Genomic DNA, 22,735 nt, shown 5'->3' on the forward strand with positions numbered 1-22,735 from the left:
GGATATAGTGCGGTTTGATATCAAGCGATTTGCAAATATGGTTGTGATATATTTATGGCCTTATATGCTCCTAAACACCTATGTGCATTTATTTTCTTATCTCACTTAGGATCGATACTTCATTTGAGAAACTGCACCTGAACTTTATTTTGTCCTTTGAGAAAGATTCTCTTGACCACTTATCTTAAAGTAAGTTTGGGGATAAAAACTCAATACATGGATAATGATTGGCATCATTTTATTTATAGATTGACTGATTATTTCCAGCAGCTAAAGATTTGAATCACGGCTGTCATGATGCCAACAAAGGTATATATGTTTCTTGCCTAAACATGTTGAGTACATAAAAGGCTTTGAAATGTAAAAAATAAATTAAAAAAATTGAAAATCTTTGTGTAATATGTTAATGATGTTTTTTGTGACATAAATAACTGTATGAGCATAACAACTGTGTATATAGGGTCCCTGATGCCAACAAAGGTATATGTCTTTTTTGCCTAAACATGTTGAGTACGTAAAAGGCTTTGAAATGCAAAAAAATTGAAAATCCTTGCGTAATTTGTTAATGGTGCTTTTTGTGACATAAATAACTGTATGAGCAAAACAACTGTGTATATAGGTTCCCTCGTGACATTTTTGGATTCAATGTCTACAAAAATTTAGGACAACAGTTTTTGACTAAATCTATGTGGATATAATTGTTAGGTAAAGATGTTTTCCCAAGTAAGATAAAAGACTTGTTGTGTATTATGTGACTATGGACATACATTGTAACATTTATTTCTGTTTTTTTGGTACAAGTTTTTATAACAATGGTATATGTATGTCTGCACTTTTGTAAATAGCACTTTCGTGTTTTATATTTTTATAGCCCTGAAGTCCGGTAACGGGCGAAACGCGTTGGCTATCCATTTTAAACAGAAAATTGAATAAAGAATTGAATACAATTGAAGAGCCTTCCTTTCACTTTTTCTAGGGAAAATTGTTAACCATTGTTGTATTACATGATTCTTGTCAAGAATACCTAAATATCATGTTGAGTAACTGAAGGGTGCAGGGCTATTTCATGTGAATTTTGCTGTGGGGATAGGGGTGCAGTCACCTTTACCCTTATTGGAGGTATAGGGATTACGTCCCTGACCATTAGCACCTTTTTTGAGATTCATACTTGTGGAACTTCAGTACTGGTGCAGGCCCTCTAGCCTTGATCTCTAATTTCTGTTGGCTTCATTGTAGATACAGATAATCTACACATCATCTTCTCAGGCGAATCTATCTGCTTACTCTCTTTATCCAGTCGTACTGAAGAGGAAGGAGCAACAGTAGTAGACTTCTTCGCTGCGGCTACAATTACAGAATCTGGAGGAGGGTCTGCTTTTAGGAACAGAGAATCCTGATCAGGTGGTTTATTTTTCTTGAGCAGTCTAGATAGAGCAGACTTCACAGATGCAGGCATGATACATTCCTGCATTGTAGGCTCAAGTAGGCCTGGGACTAGAGGAAGAAGAGGTATTGCTGTCACTCTGGTATGTAGTTTCAAAACTAACAGAGGCTGATGTAGCTGGAGTAGGCATGGTGATATTTAATTTTTCTAGTTTTGGAAGTCCTCCCAGAGTTAAATCGAGATCTGGAGTGTTGGTGCCTTCTTTGAATTCTAGATCTTTGAGACTGTCTAGTTGGAGGCGTAGATTGTTGTGAACTTCCCAGAGGTCCATCTGGAGTAGTAGAAGGAGCTTAAGGCTTCGTAATAGGTAGTGTGCCTGAAGAACAATGAGCAGATGTTGGTCTACTAAGTGATAGAGTACTTGAAAGCTGGATGTCAATTGAGATGTAGAATAGGTGCAAGAATAATTTGAATGTGATGTGTGTGGCAAACTTTTCTCTTGTAAAGTTTGAAGCCATCTTGGTGACATATTCAAAGTAGATTGTAACCTAGATCTCAACGTAAAATAAGTCTCAGGCTCTGTTTGAGATGGTAATGTTGATGTTGAGATGTCCTTTGACATTGAGATGTGCTTCAACGAAGAACACTGTGGGACTTTCAACGTCATTGGAGACTGTGACATTCAGCTGTACTTCAACAGAAAACTTTGATGGGCTTTAGGCATCACTGGTGGCTTTGACGACGACGGGTGCTTTGATGGCGAAATTCGAGAATGGTTTGACGTCGAGTGGAGTCAGTCTCAACGGCATCTTCCACGATGTAACTGTCAGTAGCGAACAAACCAGTAGTTTTTCCGTTCTCTATGTCATGTTTCTCAATGTCTAATGGGAGCGTTGACTCTTCCTCTGGTGGTGTTTCTCTCTGGATCTCTCGTCTGTGAGTGTCCTTGGAGTGAGAGGAGGAAGGACGCTCTGGAAGAAGGTTTAACTTCCCAAAGGCTTCTTGTTGACACAGTGGGTACAAGTTGCTGATGGTCTTCAGGAAGGCAAACAATGCAAACAGAGTATGGATCTCTCTAGGCCTTCTGTTTCCCACAAGAACTGCACTTCACGAATAGTGAAGGCATTTTAACAAGAAAATTATTTATTTTCTTTCAGCAAAGGTAGGCCCCGTAGAAAAAAGCCAGTTTGTTAGTTGCATACAAAATGTGGTCTCAAGGGAATCTGATGAAATTCGCGAGGGAGCACATTCCAAGCTTTGGTGGTACGATAAAAAAAGGCTTTGCCGCTCCTCCATTCACGAAGAGTGTTATTGGGATCCAATTTGGTTATCCATTGTGCCAACATAAATTGTGTGAACTTGGGATCCTAAGAGTGCCCACACGAAGTGTTTAAGTACAGACACTGACTGCCTGATTCAAAAATGTGACTTGTGTAAGTTACATTTTTGAGAAAATTTACTACTTTTAGGCTCAAAATACATGTGTAGATTTACTCCAAATTGACAGTCCTTGGAGCTACACACTTTTGAGTAATTTATAGTTTTGAGTACATTTACTACTTTTGGCTATTCACAAATCCGAGTGTAAATTCACTTCAAAAGTATAATTTACACTCGGATTTTGTGAATAGCTAAAAACTAGTAAACTTACTAAAAAAAAGTAAATTACTAAAATGTGTAAGTTACCATTGTGAATAAGGCCCTTTGTCTGCTGGGGTGGTGGTGAGTCTTTTGGCAGTGGTTCGAATGTTGTGCTTGCTCGAGGAATTTTAGGAAGCATAGGCATTGTTTTTTTGCATCCTGTGGATGATAGATAGAGACATTAACTCACTGGCATTGAGTGGTGGGTAGTGGATAAAAAGATGTTTAAAAGAAGAGCTGGTGGTTGATTTTGGTTTGGTGTTTTATGTGTCCACGGAAAAGATTGCACACTATTTGTAAATGTAACCATTAGTTCTGAGTTAGCAGCTTGTTTTGTAGGGGTTGGAGCGGTCTCTGAGCCATATTTCTGGACGTCCGAAGTGGTGGAACTTATGAATATTGATAAAGTTGAGGGTTATACGAGAACAGGGACAAAGGAAGAAGGAAGGAGCTGAGGAGACAGAGAGCAAGAGAGAGAGAAGCGAGAGGGAGATGTGATAGAGAGTAAAAAAAAAGATAGACTAGAGAATGGTGACAGTTGGAGTGGAGGACAGGGGAGACATGAAGTACAGGATGAATGCGGGCAGAAGGACAGACGAGGAGAAAAGGGCAGAAAAGAGACAATAAATGGTTGATAGAGGGACAGAGGGAACAAACAGAGAGAAAGAAGACAGAACAGGTTCAGAGGAGGAGAAAGGATATAGAAAGGAGGTGATGATAAAGACACAAAATGGAGCTACGCGGAGATGGGGAAGGAGAAGACTTGGACAGGAGATAGAGGAGGAAGCTAGAAATAACAGATAAGAAAGAGGAGGGCAGAGAAAGCGAGTCCATATGCAATAGTGGGACTGAAGATGATGGGGTATGGGGGTAGGAAAGAGGATGACAGCACAGAGTATGATGATCATGGTGTTTATCGTATTACCTGTTGTGCTGTCTCGAGTGGTATCCCTGGTTTAGAGAGTAAAGCTGCTGCTCAAGATTTAATATCCGAAATGCCAAATAGAAAGAGGACACGACCAGGATGCAAACGCTAGGAAGAAAAAAAAGCGACAATCACACAAAGGACTAGATGACATGAACACGTGTCAGAAATGTATCCGAGACAGACCTGGGCACACTGCATCTTAAGAACATGGATTACAGTGGCAGCAGGATGTGGATTCCCCAATAAGACTAGAGAAACATGAACAACTATTTCCAAAATGTTAGTGCTGTTACTCCGTTTTGGGCTGTGTTGCTAAATAAATCAGAAGGAAAATGATGACACTAGTTTTATTTAAAGATATCTTCATCTCATGCAAACTTAAGGCTAGAGGTACTCCTTACAATCTCTCATTGGGACCAAGAAGCATGGTTGTAGAGTGACCAAGAGCCCATAGACCAGTTAACCCCCCTCACAAGTTTATAAACAGGAAGAAATTAAAAGTCCTATGTACCATGCAAAAGGCTTTCCATGCTACCTACAGAGGTTGCCTTCTTTCTATATACCGACTCTAAACCTCCGACATGAGACCCTAACAATTTATCAACCCATGTTCAAGTCACAAAAACATGGAAAGGCTACAGTCCGGTGGGGAGAACCCTCAGACTACGGACTACCCTCTAGTACATGCAAGATGGAAATTATGTTGATGATGTGCCACCAAACATCTCATTTACAAAAGACAGAAAACTGATGTACTGATTTTTCATGAAAATGAGAAACTATTATTTAGGGCATCTGAGTTTGTTTTAACAAATGAAAAGATTCTATTTGATTGAAAAATATGTGAGTTTTCATAAACTGAAAGCTGATATTGGATGGCAAAATGAATAAACTAATGCTGTCTGAACCGCTAATATGTGAGATCAGTGTAATCGGTCTGTTGTTGAAGCCTTTAATGGAATTGCACTTCCTGAGATTGCAAGATTGTGTATTTTTTGCTCCTCTACCCCTTTCAAGAAGATTCTCGATTACAACATATGATTGAGAATCTTCTTGGCAGGTGCATGAAAGGAAGCAACTCATATAGATGTAGTTAGACGCTAAGGTAAAGGCTAGGCCAATGAACACCGCATTTTCTGAGGTATCACTTGCAGCTTTTTAGAAATTGTGCTAACCTTTCATCACCAAATCTGACAATTGTGTAGGGACGAATTAAATCTACAATTCTTCTATAGGTGTCAGGATTAGTGTTTCAATACATTGTGGTACTGTTCATTTTTCCAAAGTCATCCCTGGCGTTTTTTCTGTGTTTTATGCTTTTACATGCTGCTATATACACACCGGTACAAAAGGGGGTGGTGATGGACGGAGCATCTGAACCAATCAAACACTCACACCCAGTCAAAAGATCTGGGTTTGATCCATCACCGTTCTTTAGCCCACTCTGCCACCCAGTTCAGACATGGCTATATGCAAATCAGTCTGACCCTGTGCCTCATGGGAACAGTTCAGCCCGAACTGCCAATCCATGCCTTCCCTGGAGCGGAAACAAGCTTCCGAGGACCGGTTTCTGGCATTACAGCCGTCTTCAGCCCGGCTTGCTTGAATCCAGTGCCAAAGTGAGCAATCACCCATCATAAATACGAGGGAAACAGCAATAAAGAGAATAATATGATGCATGAATGGGAGCAGACATCAGTAGTGCTCATACTACTGACAGATAACGCAATGCAGCGAAGGAGGCGCGCACACTCACAGGGCGATGAAGACCTTGAGGAGCTGATATTCGGAAGGCCTCAGCTCTGAGGTGCAGTCCATCTCCACCTCTTGGTCTGGATCGGGCTCTTCCTTTGTGGTTGCTGCATTCTCTGTAACAGGAGATGGGGACACCCTGATGAGCACCTCTAAGTTGAGCAGCACAGTGCAAGTCATCCAAAGGTGAGCAGTACAATGCACAGCATCCTAAGGCGAACAGTACAGTACAAAGCATCCTAAGGTTAGCAGTACAGTGCACAGCATCCTAAAGTGTAAGGCATCCTAATGTGAGCAGTACAGTGCAAGGCATCCTAGGTGAGCACTACAGTGCAATGCATATCTAAGGTGAGCAGTACAGTGCAAGGCGTCATAAGGTGAGGAGCATAGTGCAAGGCATCCAAAGGTGAGCAGTACAGTGCAAGGCATCCTAAGGTGAGCAGTACAGTGCAATGTATCCTAAGGTGAGCCATACAGTGCAAAGCATCCTAAGGTGCATAGAACAGTGCAAGGCATCCTAAGGTGAGCAGTACAATGCAAGCCATCCTAAGGAGAGCAGTACAATGCAAGGCATCCTAAGGCGAGCAGAACAGTGCAAGGCATCCTAAGGTGAGCAGAACAGTACAAAGCATCCTAAGGTGAGCAGTACAGTGCACAGCATCCTAAAATGAGCAGTACAGTGTAAGGCATCCTAAGGTGAGCAGTACAGTGCAAGGCATCCTAGGTGAGCACTACAGTGCAATGCATATCTAAGGTGAGCAGTACAGTGCAAGGCATCCTAAGGTGAGGAGCACAGTGCAAGACATCCTAAGGTGAGCAGTACAGTGCAAGGCATCCTAAGGTGAGCAGTACAGTGCAATGTATCCCAAGGTGAGCCGTACAGTGCAAAGCATCCTAAGGTGCATAGCACAGTGCAGAGCATCCTAAGGTGAGCAGTACAGAGCAAGGCATCCTAAGGTGAGCAGAACAGTGCAAGGCATCTTAAGGTGATCAGTACAGTGCAAGGCATCCTAAGGTGAGCAGTACAGGCACGGCATCCTAAAATGAGCAGGGCAGTGTAAGGCATCCTAAGGTGAGCAGTACAGTGCAAGGCATCCTAAGGTGAGCAGAACAGTGCAAGGCATCCTAAGGTGAGCAGAACAGTACAAAGCATCCTAAGGTGAGCAGTACAGTGCACGGCATCCTAGGTGAGCACTACAGTGCAATGCATATCTAAGGTGAGCAGTACAGTGCAAGGCATCCTAAGGTGAGCAATACAGTGCAAGGCATCCTAAGGTGAGCAGTACACTGCAATGTATCCCAAGGTGAGCCGTACAGTGCAAATCATCCTAAGGTGCATAGCAAAGTGCAAGGCATCCTAAGGTGAGCAGTACAGTGCAAGGCATCCTAAGGTGAGCAGAACAGTGCAAGGCATCTTAAGGTGATCAGTACAGTGCAAGGCATCCTAAGGTGAGCAGTACAGTGCAAGTCATCCTAAGGTGAGCAGTACAGTGCAAGGCATCCTAAGGTGAGGAGCACAGTGCAAGGCATCCTAAGGTGAGCAATACAGTGCAAGGCATCCTAAGGTGAGCAGTACAGTGCAATGTATCCAAAGGTGAGCCGTACAGTGCAAAGCATTCTAAGGTGCATAGCATAGTGCAAGGCATCCTAAGGTGAGCAGTATGGTGCAAGGCATCCTAAGGTGAGCAGGACAGTGCAAGGTATCCTAAGGTGGGCAGTACTGTGCAAGGCATCCTAGGTGAGCACTACAGTGCAATACATATCTAACGTGAGCAGTACAGTGAAAAGCATCCTTAGGTGAGCAGCACAGTGTAAGGCATCCTAAGATGAGCAGAACAGTGCAAGGCATCCGAAGGTGAGCAGTACAGTGCAGTTCATCTCTAAGGTGAGCAGTACAGTGCAATGTATCCCAAGGTGAGCCGTACAGTGCAAAGCATCCTAAGGTGCATAGCACAGTGCAAGGCATCCTAAGGTGAGCAGTACAGTGCAAGGCATCCTAAGGTGAGCAGACCAGTGCAAGGCATCTTAAGGTGATCAGTACAGTGCAAGGCATCCTAAGGTGAGCAGTACGGTGCAAGTCATCCTAAGGTGAGCAGTACAGTGCAAGGCATCCTAAGGTGAGCAGCACAGTGTACTGCATCTCTAAGGCGAGCAGTATAGTGCAATGCATCCTTCGGTGAGCAGCACAGTGTAAGGCATCCTTAGATGAGCAGAACAGTGCAAGGCATCCGAAGGTGAGCAGTAAAGTGCAGTTCATCTCTAAGGTGAGCAGTACAGAGCAATGCATCTCTAAGGTGAGCAGTACAGTGCATTGTATCCTAAGGTGAGCAGTACAGTGCAAGGCATCCTTAGGTGAGCACAACAGGGCAATGTATCCTGAGGTGAGCAGTCCAGTGCAAAGCATCCTAAGGTAAGCAGCACAGTGCAATGCATATCTAAGGTGAGCACTACAGTGTGAGGCAGCTCACAGAGCAGAAGAACGGACAATTCAATGGACATGCCTTTCCATAGAGATAAATATATTGACAATGGAGTCCTCCTTTACCAGTCTTTATTACAAAAAAAGCTAAGTGCAACAAGGGAAAAGTGAAATTACAGCTGGCTTTATAACCGCATCTTAAAAGTGTATGAGGTGCATATGTTTGTCTGTGGCTTTTTAACTGCACAGGTGGTCTTATCCTCTGCTACAGCCAGTTATTTGTATGTACTTAGTAAAGGGGTGTTCCTACGCCGATTCGACCTGGCAAGGGAAGGTGGATGAGACTAACCACAGACCAGCCTTCAAGCAGGGTCTTCGTGAAAATATAAGCTGAAGACACTATTGACCCCAGTATGCATATATGTGAATCGTACTTGAACCGCGTGTTCCTATGTAGACAGCAACAGAGCACTGTTGTTAGAACTAGTGGCACGTTTCTTCAGTAATAATTCATTTTTAACGGTGGGAAAATACTGGGAAAGAAATCCTAATTAGTCAGTTTTCCTTGGATCTCAGATTTCATAGGGTTTATGGACCTCAAGCTCCAGGTGTAGGAGGAAGCAGCTCCTACACCAGCTCCTACACCTAGCCCGCTCATTCTCACTTCTGGTACTGATATGGCAAGACCTGGCCATGTATTTACAGTAGGAATATGTTGCGAGAAATCCTAATTAAGCAAGGAAATGTAATATTGACTATATTTCTCAACTTGAAAGCAAACATCAGCCACCACTCAATATGCTGGATAGTGCTTTTTTTGTATGCTACAGTAATTGTGGAAATATGGTCTTTTCTTTAAACATGGTGTAGCATCCTCCCCAGCCTGGGTACCCACCAATGACTACGCCACACGGAGCTCAATATTACATGTCTCTATTTGTCTGCGTGTAACGGCAAACTCACCACTCTAAATCTGTCTTCATTGCATTCCGCTCTAACACTTACAACACAGTTCTACGTAGTCTATCAGGAGACAAAAGGGATCCATCATTCCTACTTCGAAAAACACTACACATAGCAGGTCTTAAACATCATGGGTATACAATGCTCTCGATTTTTCAATATTTAGTTTTGTTTTGGTGACAGTGCAGTGGTGCTTTTAATTCAAATTAAGTACACCAAAGCCTGAACATTTCCTAACACCTGCTCTTAATTGGGCTATATTTTTGTTCAGAAGGTGGAACACAATTGCAGAAATCCTCATTTAACTTGTGGATATTGTGAAAATACAGTGCCTTTCATTCTCCTTTTTCAAAATTGAGTGCTGACCTATCGCATATGTACACAACATTTTGGTACAATGTACAATAGAGTGTCCTTTGGCTGAACAAAGTTACAGCCTACTGAACATTTACAACAAATTCTGATAGTCAGAGGAAGGCTTGCCTTTCTTACTACAACTATTCCCAAAGAAGATAACCTTTTACATTGTATTTTATTTCTACCTTGTAAGCTCTATTTAGCAGAGTCATTATTATATGTTCACCACTGTCATAATCGAATGCAGAGAAAAAAGAGTACTTCTAACTCAATTGAATCTTCTTACAGAAACCACCCTCACAGGTTTCTTTAGTAATCTGATAGAAATATGCCTATATTGAAGATACTATCACTATATGCATTTTCAAAAATCTAAATATTTCACTTCCATCACCAGAAAGAAGGAGGAGCAAAGAACTGATCCCTAGACTATATAGACCAAAAGCACTGAGTGTGAGGACGATATATACTGCTCTCCAATGATTTCCTGGGTTCTGACCTCCACCACAGTGTCCAATCTGTTTGTGTCCCTCCAAGTCCAGTCCTGATGGAAAAGCTGCTTCCTCGCATTAATTGGCTACCAGGTCCTCAGGTTTCCTTGGGCAGAGGGTGCCATTGAAGGCAGGTGGCAGATTGATGAGGTATGATTCGGAATAGAAACATTTATGAAATTACAGTTGTAGAAGCAATTGTCGTCTGGTACCACAAAATTAACATCAGCTACACACGTCCCCACCTCCGCATGGATTATCAATCAGATTCAAAATATATTATGAAAGTGCAATAATTTTGGCCCCTAAAATCAGCTTTGTTTTCTGAAAAACAAAAAAGTCTTCCCAAAAATACCAGCTTTCCATTTTCAGAAAAATCGAATCCCCAAATACATCAACATCTGCCTGCTATTTCCATTCTTCACAATCACATGCCATGGATTCCCATGTCATGCTAGCCTTAGCCACCAAATGTCACAAATGCCCACCTTTTGTCAGCCAATATGAGCTGACCTATGACAGTGCCATCATATGTCCTAAATGCCCATAATATGCCACACACTAGCCTGTGTTAAGTTCTCCATAATGACTAATATAATCACCACATGGTACCGATGCTGATTTGTTCCAGGACCACCAGAAGGTCCAGAATTCAGTTTCAAGTCTTTCTTTCTCAAACTTTCTTTGCATTTTTGTATTTCTATTCTGATTTTTTCTCCTTTCTTTTATCGTCATTTTTCTTTTCTGATATCTTCCCATATTTTGTTTCTTGTTTGCTTCCTTTTCTGTCTTTTCAATTTATTTTTCTATCTCCTTCTATTAATCACTTTCTATGTTTCATTCATTTCCCCTTTCTTTCCATCTCTTTCCTTCTTTTTATATTTATGTCTCAGCCTGCCTTATTCTTTCTTAGTTTCTATTTTTGTTACTACAGTATTTTCTTTTATCTCAACCTCTTTCTTTTATCTTCACTTCATTCCTTCATCCATCATCTTCATAATATTTATCCTTTCTTCGATTTTGTCATCTCGCCTAACACTCTTTACTTTTCTTCTTTCTTTAAGCTATTCTTGCTTTCTTCATGCTTTTCACCCTTGCTCCTTTCTTCATTTCCTCTTAACGTTTTACATCCTTTTATTCATGTTTCATTTCTTTCATCATTCACTTCTTACTTTTATCTTTACTTCTTTCATCCATTTTCATATTAAATATTTCCATTTTGTATCCTTTATTTTATCCTTCCTCTCTTTAACCAAATCTTTAATCAACTATGACAATCTTTCTTTCATCCTATCATTTTGTATTTCTTTTTTCTGTCCTTTGTTGATAGCGGCATCTCCAAGCAAAAGTTTAAAATGTGACAAAGATCTGTAACAGGTGGTCCAGCTATAACCCCCGCGGCCACTCCTCGGTCTTCAAAACAGCCTTGCCCCTGTGTTTAGTCTGTTAAATATGCCTGAAAGAAAATTGGACTACTGCTACCTTACCTATGCCTATTGTGTGTGTAATTGAAACTAGTACTGTTAGCAGTTTTTGGAGTAGTCCTCAAGTTACCAGTAGCAAATGGGATCTGGATGTGCCTATCCAGACTGGTAGAGAGAGTAGTTATTTTGTAATTATTATGTGAACCTCAGGCGAGTTCAAAATTATTATTAAAAAAAAAGAATTGCCTATCTACACTAGTAGAGATAGTAGAAGAACTGAATGTATTGTTCTGTCTTTCCAATTCAAGTCTGATAAGAAGATATTGATCTCAGATTGATGGTCCTTTTGCATATAGAACGGTGCCATTCATGACTTGGAAATTTGTTGTTTAAGTGCTGTAGTATAGACTGAAACCAAGCCTTTTATGATGACACTGATGTTAACTTGGTTTCTTTAGATGGGTAGAAATTGCCTACCTAATAATGGTTTGTATAAACAGTAGGTTTGTGATGGGCAGTAGTGGCAGGTTTGAGGTTTCCTTATTTCAATAGCGAGGGGATCTTTCCAGTTATTACCTTATCGGGAAAGATGCCTTGTGCAAGGGATACATTGACCATGTCGAGGGCTGTGAGTGTTTCTCTGTGGGCAAATGTTTAATGATGATTATTGGGAATATGTTGTGACCTTATGTAGTGGATTTGAATGTGGTAATGTTGTTATTAATTTCTGTTTGAAGAGGCAATCTTAAGGAGGTCCACATCCGTACATTGCATAGTGGAATGAAAGAGAATGTAGTTTTGTGTTGTATTAGATTTGGTCTTATCTTCAATGTTTGATAACATTGAACTGCAATTTCCAGTTGAGTACAGTATCATGGGGGTCTGGGATGAAATTGAGACAATGCCTCATAGTACACATAATTACTTTGATGGCACTGAAAATGCTGCAAAATGGTTTTCCTTACTGATTTCTTTGGTATTAGAGATATGTCTTCTGTGTGACGAGCAGACAGATTTCAGTCTTACAAGTAATGTGTTGTTCTTTCTTGCTCATAGCTAATTTGCTGTCAGTGAGCTCTTGGATGCACCATGATGGGGAGAGGTTTATTTACAGAGAGTTGATATCTGCTTTGAAGTCAATTGTGACTGCCAGGGTGATGAGTTCTGGCTTGAGTGTTTTCAATTGCAAGTCCAAGAAGAAGCTGTAGTGTGGCTTGGAGGGCTTAAAATGACAGTGATGGGTTGCTGATGTAGGGTGACATGGTCTAACCAATCCAATGTGATTTGGAAGGGTGCATGACTAACAATGTTGGTCTGGTGTTGTTCAAATGGTTGTTTGAGACTCTTGCGGTCAAGAAGCTAGAATAACGCTGCTTTCAAAGCCATGCTGGAGGAATCACTTGGGAGATTGAAGTCGAAGAGAAATACATTGTTGATTTGGATGATGCATGAGTTGGTGCTGTCAATGTAGATTTTGCTGGGGTCAGGTCTGAAGATGAGGTGCTAAAGTTAAAGGCTTATAGAGCCTCCTAAGTACACAGAGCAGCGGTAATAGTAGTTGTTTCTTAGACAGGACATGGCAAGGACAACATGTGGATGACCACAAAGTTGTGGAGATATGTATTGAAATAATGGATGTGGTGAGTTAGGGGTTATGGCCACATAAGACTTTCCAATTGTTGAGGCATGGTGTGAGGAAAAAGAAGTAAGGAAGGTGTGATGGATAGTGCCCAGCACATGAATGTAGATGCATGAAAGCAGTTAAAGTGTGGGTAAAAGTAGACCTGGGTCACTCAAACACTCTCTCCTGAAAGGTTAATAACAATCAATACACCAGTACTGCATTCATTTATTTCATTTTATGCTTAAGTCTCCGAAAGCAGCGATTGTGTAGATCAAGCACAGACAGATAAGGACATACGTGTGTGGATGCCAAATATATGCCTTTAAGTGATGAATGAAATATGTACAACTGGTTAAGGATTATGGACTTCAACTGAATACTGACAAAAACGAGGTGGGCAATAAGGGCAATAGTGGGGCCAACAGCTGGTGGCCGGGCAACATGGGGCAAGTATCCATTCCATCACTAAAATTGAGGAACCTGGGAGTGATTTTCATCTCTAAACTCACTTGGGCTTCCTAGATCACCAAACGTACAGCGGCTTGTTTCAGGCCACTAAGAACCATAAGGAAATCCTTCCTTTCTTGCTAACTGCAGGAAATTATAGCTCAAGCTACCATCATGTCCCACACGTTAATTATTTCTCTATAGAGCTACTAAACCATCTATTGGCCAGACTTCAAATGGTCCACAATATGGCAGCAAGACCAATTTTAGTGTTTACTATAACAGATTCAGTTAGCCAACATCTCACCAATTTGCATTGGCTGCCTGTCTAGAAACTTGTGATCTTCAAATGTCTCTACCTAGCATCATGCCCTCTGTATTTCAGACACTATTTACGTACGTGAAAATGCAATATATTCCTTCTTGCTGTTTTAGACCTAAAACTGTGATGTCTTTTGAAATTCCCAAAATTCAAAGGACTTGATCTAGTCGTAAAGTCTTTTCTATCAACAATGCCAGATTCTGGAATCAATTACCATTTCAGTTAAAAAAGGAAGTAAATAATTTCAAGATTTGGAAAATCTTCAACTACTTTGCAATTTGATGATTCTCACTGCAGATGATATTGTCTGTTTCCTCAGGTTCTTTGTCTCAGTTTTCTCACCTTGGTGTTTATCCTTTTTTAGTGGTCTTTGTTTTTCTTCGAGTATTTCGCCAATGCTAGGATGACCTTTGAGGCCACTGAAATGCTTTATAAACCAGCTTTCATTCATGTTGAAATCCAGCATTAGGAGTTCTATCTATAAAGTACACACAGACTTCAGCTGTTAGCTTGGCGAAAAGCTTGCAGGGAGTGATAGCATGTATTTAATAGTAACTGATAGGTCTTGGCATAAAGCAAACTTTCCATGAAGAAACCAGAGTTCCAAGACATTTTTCTAATCAGATATAGTGGTATAGCCATCTAGCTGCCCCAATCCCATTTTACATATGTGTATAGCATGGTATTTTACTGTTCTGTTAGGAAATAATAGCAATGGGCATATTATTGTGACAAGGCTTTGCTAAAGAAATAACAGAATAGTTTCTGTTATTTCTTTAGTAGCACTAGTAATATGATTTGCCCTTTTTCTTCTTTCTGAACTTTATTGTATTTATTTATCTATGTATTCATTATCTTTTATGTGTATTGATGAAAGTGCATGTTTTTGTTTCATTCTCATCTATTCAGAGTATAATCATGCTTTGGTTTAAATTGATGGCGCATCAATGATTCATATGGAATATATTTCTGCGGTGTGATTTATAGAAGGAAACACAATGCGGTTGAGTAAACATGCAAGAAAATTCACAAGTTTCTTTTTCACATCTTACATCACGTGTTGAGGCCCATTTTTCACACAACAGTGTTGGAAATCAGTATATATCAGGAACAAACAGGAATATCCCACATGACCGCCACCAAATAAATTGAGAAAATTACACAAGTCATAATAGGAATCTTGAATTCTGCACAGCTTACTTGCCACATTATGCTTGAGTGAAGCCCTTGTACTATTTGATGGTGCCCACCTTTTCAGGAAAGAATTGAACAAACATGTCTACAGGTATTTTACGTAGGCAGCAGGCGGACATGTTAAAGACAAATAATCTTCAAACATCAGACAAGATAAGCCTAGTAATTAGGGTTGTTCCTAGTACTTCATGGTAAACCTATGTAGTTTATAATAAGGAACAGAGGAACCCCTTTCCCCATAGCTTACACATCACATCACATTTGAACACATCTACCGAGGAACGATTTACTTAATTGAGACCATTCTCACGACTGCACTGTGGGCCATTTTGAAGGCGCATCCTTTCGGTACAGTGAAAACAGATTATCTCCATACCTACACTTGAGGTGGGTACTAAAACAAGCATCTCCAATTTGAATGCATTACATGTGCACATAGTACAATAGGACTCAAGACCAAATTATAATGATATAACATTTGAGTATGAGTCCACACTTGGAACACAGGAATGTTTTCCAATATCAACAGGCAATCATCCAATTCTACATATGTTACCCATGTACAAGTATAACAGCATATTCTTTATTGACAGTTCAGCACAGCTTGCTGTTGGTACTAAACAAAAAGTTTCCACGGCATGTGCTGCAATGCATGGTGACTTTCAAGCTGTCAACTTCAAGGCACTACTTACTTACACGAAAACGTCAGGGGATTAGACTGCATAAATAGTTGAGATTCATGCCACTAAAAAGTCTTATTTATTGTCTCCCACACTCATTGTGACAGATTCAGTATTCTGTGTATAGTCATACCACACTGGTGTTCACATGGACTCAAGATATTTAAAAAGAAAGTTGATTACAACTAAGCAGCTTTGGGGAAAGATTGGTGCCTTAGAAGACAAGATACCCTTGGCCCACATTCAACATACAACCACTCATAAATGTGACACAATTCACGTGAAAGGGAACTGTGTAAGAAATATAGCTGCAAAGACAGCTGTATAAATATTTAAGGTGACTGCTGCCACTCAATCTCACATGAAGATCAATTCAGATATTATGGTGGCAATAGAGGCACCACTGAAAGGGGAAATGAATTCTGAAGAATTCCCTTCTACATAAGGAAGCATTCTCACCAAAGATAATGTTTCTATGTTTTTATCCCAGGGATAGGCACATACCTAATGAGAAAGTTAGGTGAGATTTATGTATGGCAGTTCATGAAAGGATAGCCTCTGCTGATACTGGCATCAGTGCTACAATATCAATGTTACAGCAATGATATTGGTAACCATATACACCAAGAAATGCTAAAATGTATGTCAACAAATGAAACAGCTAATTTTAAAGACCAGTGTCTACTCCCTTTACAAAATCCACTAAGCCCTTTGTTGTTGTGTACGTTGACCATGTTGGCCCATTGCCAACTGTCAATTAATATAAATATATATTAATTGCAGTTGATTACAAATCTAGATTCCTGAGGGTTTGGCCACAAGAGACTACCTCTGCTTGAGTGGTTGTAAAAGAATTATTATTTTACAACAGTGCCAACTGACAATGTGAGCAGTTCAAATCTTGCATTTGTGCAATGGACCTGCACTAGCCTCTAAGATATTAATGGATGCTATGTCGAGTCTGGTACTATCATTGGTGTTCTTGCATCGATTCCATCCATAATCGAACCGAGTAATCGAGTGAGCCAACAAAACCCTTAAACAAACCTTGACTGCAAGGGCACTGCATTCAGGATTGACTTGGTACCATAACGAATACAGATCTCAGCGAGCACTCGTTAATTTGCCTAGAGAATTACTAAATGGTCGTACACCGTACGAAATGCTCTTTGGTGGGAGAATTATCAAATTATTGGATACAAAATATCGTGTGACATGAACGTTGAGTCAAAAATATTCTGACTACCAAAATATTATGTCACAGAATATCTAAGGTAAAAGTGTTTTGTTTTTTTAATAGAATTCTATTTGTTTGATTACGTAAATTCATTATATAACAAAAATACAATCAAGAGGACAAATCGCAAACATTTTGCAAACATATTGAGAGGATGAATTTCATGTATAAACTATATTGACGATTGAAAGAATCATAAAAATCATAAAAACGGGGGATTATAGTTAGATTCGACAGAATATCTATGCCCCATTAACTGCTAACTTAGATAAACACACCCAAAACGAATAATTTGTTTAATAAAAAGTGGTTGTACCAGTGCATAGATAAAGCGAAGCATACTAAATGTTGTAAGGGCCACGTAAATCACTTAACATGACACTCCAATAATCTAAATAAAAAGTACATTGTGCTATTATTATCTCTATTGAAACTAATTATGCAGTTAGCCAGCCAACTGAATAAATGCTAAAACTTTGTATAATCCATATGAAATCGAAAGTTCAACTCACTTTGAGTCAATTTTAAAAATATTAATGGCCTGACTACCATTTTGCGTTCTGGGAGTGGTCAGCCATGCTACCGCCTTGCTCCCACACCAACAAACTCGACCACCCGCCAGATATGGTGTTTTCTCCTGGACTGGCGGGCGGTGCCATGCTAAGGCTCCTATTTAAGCCTTAGCACGGCATCGATGTGGGACCGCCAACGCAGGTTCCTGCACGGCATTGACTGGTGCATTCCATGCCTTGCAGGAACATGAGTGCATAGAGGAACAGGGGTGCACCCTCATGCACATGGGCAACAGGGGGCCTGTAGGGCCCCCTTAGTTTACTGACTGCCACACTTTTCATGACGGTTTCACCGCCATGAAAATTATGGAGGTCTTGAAACTCGGAATATACTTGCCGGTGCCACAGCAGTACTGCCAGCATAGTACTACCCAGGACCGTCGCGCTACCGCCGAGGGATAGTGGATCCTCAGCGTTTGCAGCGGTACTCTGGCATTCCGACAGCCATACTAACAATACAGCGGCCAGACCACCGATCCAGCGGTAGCTGTCCTGCCAATGCGGGTATAAACTCCTAATCAGAATCTAGGTCTGCAGTGTGACAAGAGAGTGTGCTACAGAGAATAAAAGAAGCTTTTCCAAATACGACACTTACAGAAACTTGAGCACATGGGGATTGATTTGATTCTCCTTAACGTATTTATTTTGAATCAAAAATTCATCTCAGCTCAAATCTGATTTAAAGACATTAAGCCTCCAGTGTGTAAAAAGTAAATAGTATGGAAAATAAAAAAGGCTATATTGACTATGACAACTATATTGAGATGAACACATTGGAGACTGAACTGATCTAACCTGTAAGAATTTAGCAAAATTATGCAGTTCGGATATATCTTTGGTGTTCAGGCAGTGGGTTACGGCTTCCTTCAAGTGGTTAAATTGTTCAACAACATGATCTGTTTGATATACAGATTCCGTTCACCACTCACAACCTGACAGCAGCATAGAAGGCGAGCGAAGGACTTAAGTTGGTAAAAGTACAGCCTGCAACATAAATCAAAATACAAAGCTGAAGACCACGACGCTCTGAACTCTGTAATTGCAAACAACTGGAATCGCATTTGCACAATTAATTGCCCCGCCCAACTGTTTATGTTTGCATATAAATAATATTGCGCATGTAAGATTCTAGAATTGGCGATACAAACTTATCCTTGGTGAACTCCGCCAGGTCTTTTTCCTGACTTATTAATAACACTTAAGTATCCAGTGCCGCTTAATAAGACAGGCTTTTTGGATTCTTATTCCATATATCGGTGATTCTAGTGATTTAACTGCTTTGTTTTGCCATAGTTTAGAAGATGAGTTATCTCCACTATCCAAAAATGAGTTGACGATAGACTTCAAACTCCTCTGTTTTGCTCAGTGAACCAAGTAGCTGTATTTTAAAAAGTTATCTTTGCAGTCAAGCTCTTGCTTCAGTAAGTTTAGCTGGGAAGCAGAAATAGTTTCAAATGTATTTTCTACATTGTATCTGGTCAAAGGTCGAGTCAATCCTGCCTTGAAACCACTGGTGCCTATAAGTCAATGCTATCAATAGTAACACTCTGGTCATAGTTAAAATGGGGGCCTCTGATGGGCTAGGGAGTTTAGTTTGTTGTCTGCAGAGACCATAGGTGAAACTGGCTCCCTTACTCCTTAATTTTGCCAGGTGGAGTTTGGTTGACCCTTTCTCAGTTAACCAAGCTCCAAAGTAATTATAAGCAGCTGTATAGCTAGGGTAGCAGTTTTGTAATTTATGTTTATATATTATTTCTACATCAGTAGTGTGAAGTATTAAATACAAATTACAACTATATAACATTATATCATTGCTTAAAGTAAATTACTTTCAAGTCAGTATTTATTTTAAAACAAAAATATATGCTTACCCGTTTCTTGGCTGTATTTTCTTATACAATAACTTTGATACTATATTTTGATTGTTCCCATTCTAAGTATATGAATAAACACAAAATATGGTAAACAATATTTTTGACATAATATTTGGGTCTCTCGATATTTTTAGCCCCAATATTCAGTCAGATAACCCTCTGCAGTATCCATGTATGTGCTCGATCTTGAGTTCCTGGAAGGGAAGAGTAAACGATTGATTCATCTGAGCAGATCTCATGTGTCCATCTATTGCCCATCTATTGCAGTATTTCCAGGACGTCAGCAAAAACCCTGTAAACAAGAACAGCTTGACTCTGATGCTGAAGAAAAGGCTGCTGTAGATGACTGGCTGCCAAAATTGGGAGAACTAGTGCTGTGCAACTAAATTTCTAACCTTCCTCTAGACCACCAGTGCCAATTCCTTGGGGTAGAAGGCACATAAATTATAATCCAGCCATCATTGCGTGGCACAAAGAAAAATAGGAAGGTGTGACTCGATCACATAAAGAAATATCATGTGGACATTCTGTCCAACAGTCCCCAGCCAATGCCAAGTTATCTCCAGATTCCTCAAGAATGTCCTCTGCCTATCCAGGAGGTAATATAATAAGTGATAAGCCAAATTGAAATCATATGTCCTATTCTAGGGCCTTCCGAGACTGTAGCTTTACTACCATTTTCAAGTACATATCCAGTTCTGGTGCAAGCAACATTTTCAACAACTGACCTGCTGTAACATCGAATATGGCTGGTACAATTGTCACAACTCCAGAACCACTACCATTAAATGCATTTACATCTAGTATAGATGCAGGACCTTCGCAAGAAATTTCACTGTCAGGAGAATAAACAAGGGTTATTTTTATTCCATCTCTTCCACCAATATCTGAAATGAGTCAACACTACTGATAGATTCATACCAGTCGCTGGGTCTGTGACATGTATATTCCTCCACCATGGCTATGCATGTGAGTATTTACTACAACTTCATCCGTTCTTTTGTTGATTGCCACATTAATTATTGTTGTGCATGGGTACTATCTAGCTAAAATTTCTCGCTGATCTCTTCTGGAACAGGATTTACAGCACATTTTTTTCTTAGCATTAAATGAGATTATCATGCTGTTAACATTACTCCGTATACATTGCCTAATGGTGTTTTTCGGCAAAGTATGCCATATCAAATTATAGGTCCTTCAAGTCAAAGTAATTTAAATCCTAATTTTTTAATGCCTTTCATTGGATAAGATAATAACACCAGGTCCTTATACAAATTCATGGGATGTCAACATAGTTAAACAACTTTTGAATGATTTTCAGTCATATGCTTCATTAGCCAATGAAGATCCTTATCTGTATGTCAAAAACTATCAGGATGTTCTTGTTTTCTTCAAAATAGTCATCATTGTATCTGTAGATAAACTGGTCAGTGGTTAGGTAATACTGTCAGGTGGGTGCCTTCAATTGGCAGACCTAAGGCATTTTAAGAGTGTTTCAACTACGTTAACAATTAAAGTAAATCTGATCCATTATCATGTTATTATTTGAATAATCCCGAGAAATTGAAAAAATAATTAATAACCATCCACAAAGTAATGTATTCTCCACAATTTATTATATCATTGTGGTACAGTGTTACACATATTGGCAAGGCATAATTCAAGAAATTTTTTGTTTAGAGCAGAAGATTGTGGCAAATCAGATAATATGATACCCTGTTTCTTGCATGCCTGTGTCCAAAGTATTCATATTCAGTTCAGCAAACTTTGTTTCAAGTGCAGATTTGAAGAGACTTTTAATTACCAAAATTATTTTTACAAATTTTCCAGATTGGAAAAGGAAAAGTAATATATCTAATTATTCAGAAAGGTACTTTTAACATGACATCAAACTATTTAAATGGAATACTTTATGGCCATTGTATGATAATGTGTGTTTGAAAGATTCTTGTCTAGAACTATAGGTTCTTTAGCAATTAGACCAGACATTAGTGGCCTGATTACGATGTGAGTCGGACAGCCTCCAACCAGAGGCCGGAGGCTTTCCGACTCACATCATAGGTTTCACTTATGATCGCCACATTACTATACTGGCGGTCGATAGTTAAACCTAGCCGGTTATTCCGGCTAGATTCCAAAGGGCTCAAGGAGCCCATCGGCCTGTTGGAAGCCTCAGCACAATTACTAAAGACGGCCTTTCCGCCGTTGTAATTATTATGTCGGTTTCAGACCGGATTTTTATGTTGGGCTTTCTGACATAGAAAGCCTGTCGGAAACTGACTTTGGGGGCCCTGCTCCATGGCCTTCGGTTGGGGGCCGAGTGGGCACCTATGGTACATGCCATGCAGTGCAGGGATTAACAGAATCTCTTCTTTTTCTTTGGGATCTTGTGCTACGGCCAATTTACGGCCCATAGAGAAACCGGAGAATGCGACCGCACCATGTGCGGTCACATTGTAATAGTGGTGTTGGGACCGCCAACCAAAGGTCGTTTGGCCCCGAGACCACAACGTTGTCGGCCGACATCAAAATCAGGCCATTAGTATTCTACATATTCTCCGGTTATGAAGTTACAGTTGAGTCTCAGTTATGTGACATAGCAGAGGTTAAAAATAAGTAATGAAATGGATTTGATGATTTTCTTTTAGGTCCAAATCTCAATCTTTGCCAAGAAAAAAAGATCTAATGCCAAGGGAAATTACCACAGCCTAGAGGTATATAATTCATGGCAACGCTAATAGTGCAGATTTATTTGATGAGTATTACTGAAGCCTCTACAGGCCACATTGACACCACCAGAGATACAGGATATCTTGGCTGGAACTAACATACCAAGACTCTTGCGGGAGCCCATGGTGGGCCTGGAAGGAAACATTAATATAGATCGACTTACTCAGGAGGTCAGAGACCTGCAGCTGGGCAAGGCATTCTGCACCAATGGTCTACCACTGGAGCTGTATCAATACCCTGCAAATGTTTATATAGGCCTGTGCAGAGGACCTGCTCCCATACAACCTGCGCCACTGCATGATACTGATAATAACTAGAGAAGTTAAGCAGCCTGATGACTGTGCCATTTACAGACCTATATCTGTGCTTAAAGTAGAGATTAAGATTTTGTTGAAGGTAGGGGCAACGCGGTTGAGCAGAGTGGTCACTTTCCAAGTACACCTGAACTAATTGAGTTTTATGCCCAATAGAAGTATTTCATATTAATTTGCTGTGGCTGTATGGCATGCTCGAAAGGAGTGTTGAAACATTACTGGACATGGCCAAGAACCTCAACACTCTTTAATGGCCTTTTAAGTTTGAGTTCTTGGCTAGGATGGGATTTGGGCACTGATACAGACAATGGGTCAAACTACGGTACTAGAGACCACTGGCAAGACTGAAGATCAATGGCACTCTGTTCAAACCGCTCCAGCT

General features: G+C 40.2%; 1 protein-coding gene across 1 annotated transcript in view; it reads right to left on the reverse strand.

The window, feature by feature from the left end:
• Nucleotides 1-3,946: 3,946 nt before the first annotated feature.
• The window catches only part of GRAMD2A (GRAM domain containing 2A), a 93,816-nt gene continuing 75,027 nt past the window's right edge, over nucleotides 3,947-22,735 (reverse strand). The window contains exons 10-11 of the mRNA XM_078684538.1: nucleotides 5,710-5,821; nucleotides 3,947-4,058 (exon numbers count right to left, since the gene is read on the reverse strand). Of these exons, the coding sequence (XP_078540664.1) occupies nucleotides 3,947-4,058; nucleotides 5,710-5,821 (224 nt within the window). The remainder of the gene's footprint in view (nucleotides 4,059-5,709; nucleotides 5,822-22,735) is intronic.

Source organism: Lissotriton helveticus, chromosome 3_2, assembly GCF_964261635.1.
Source record: "Lissotriton helveticus chromosome 3_2, aLisHel1.1, whole genome shotgun sequence".
NCBI lineage: Eukaryota > Metazoa > Chordata > Amphibia > Caudata > Salamandridae > Lissotriton > Lissotriton helveticus.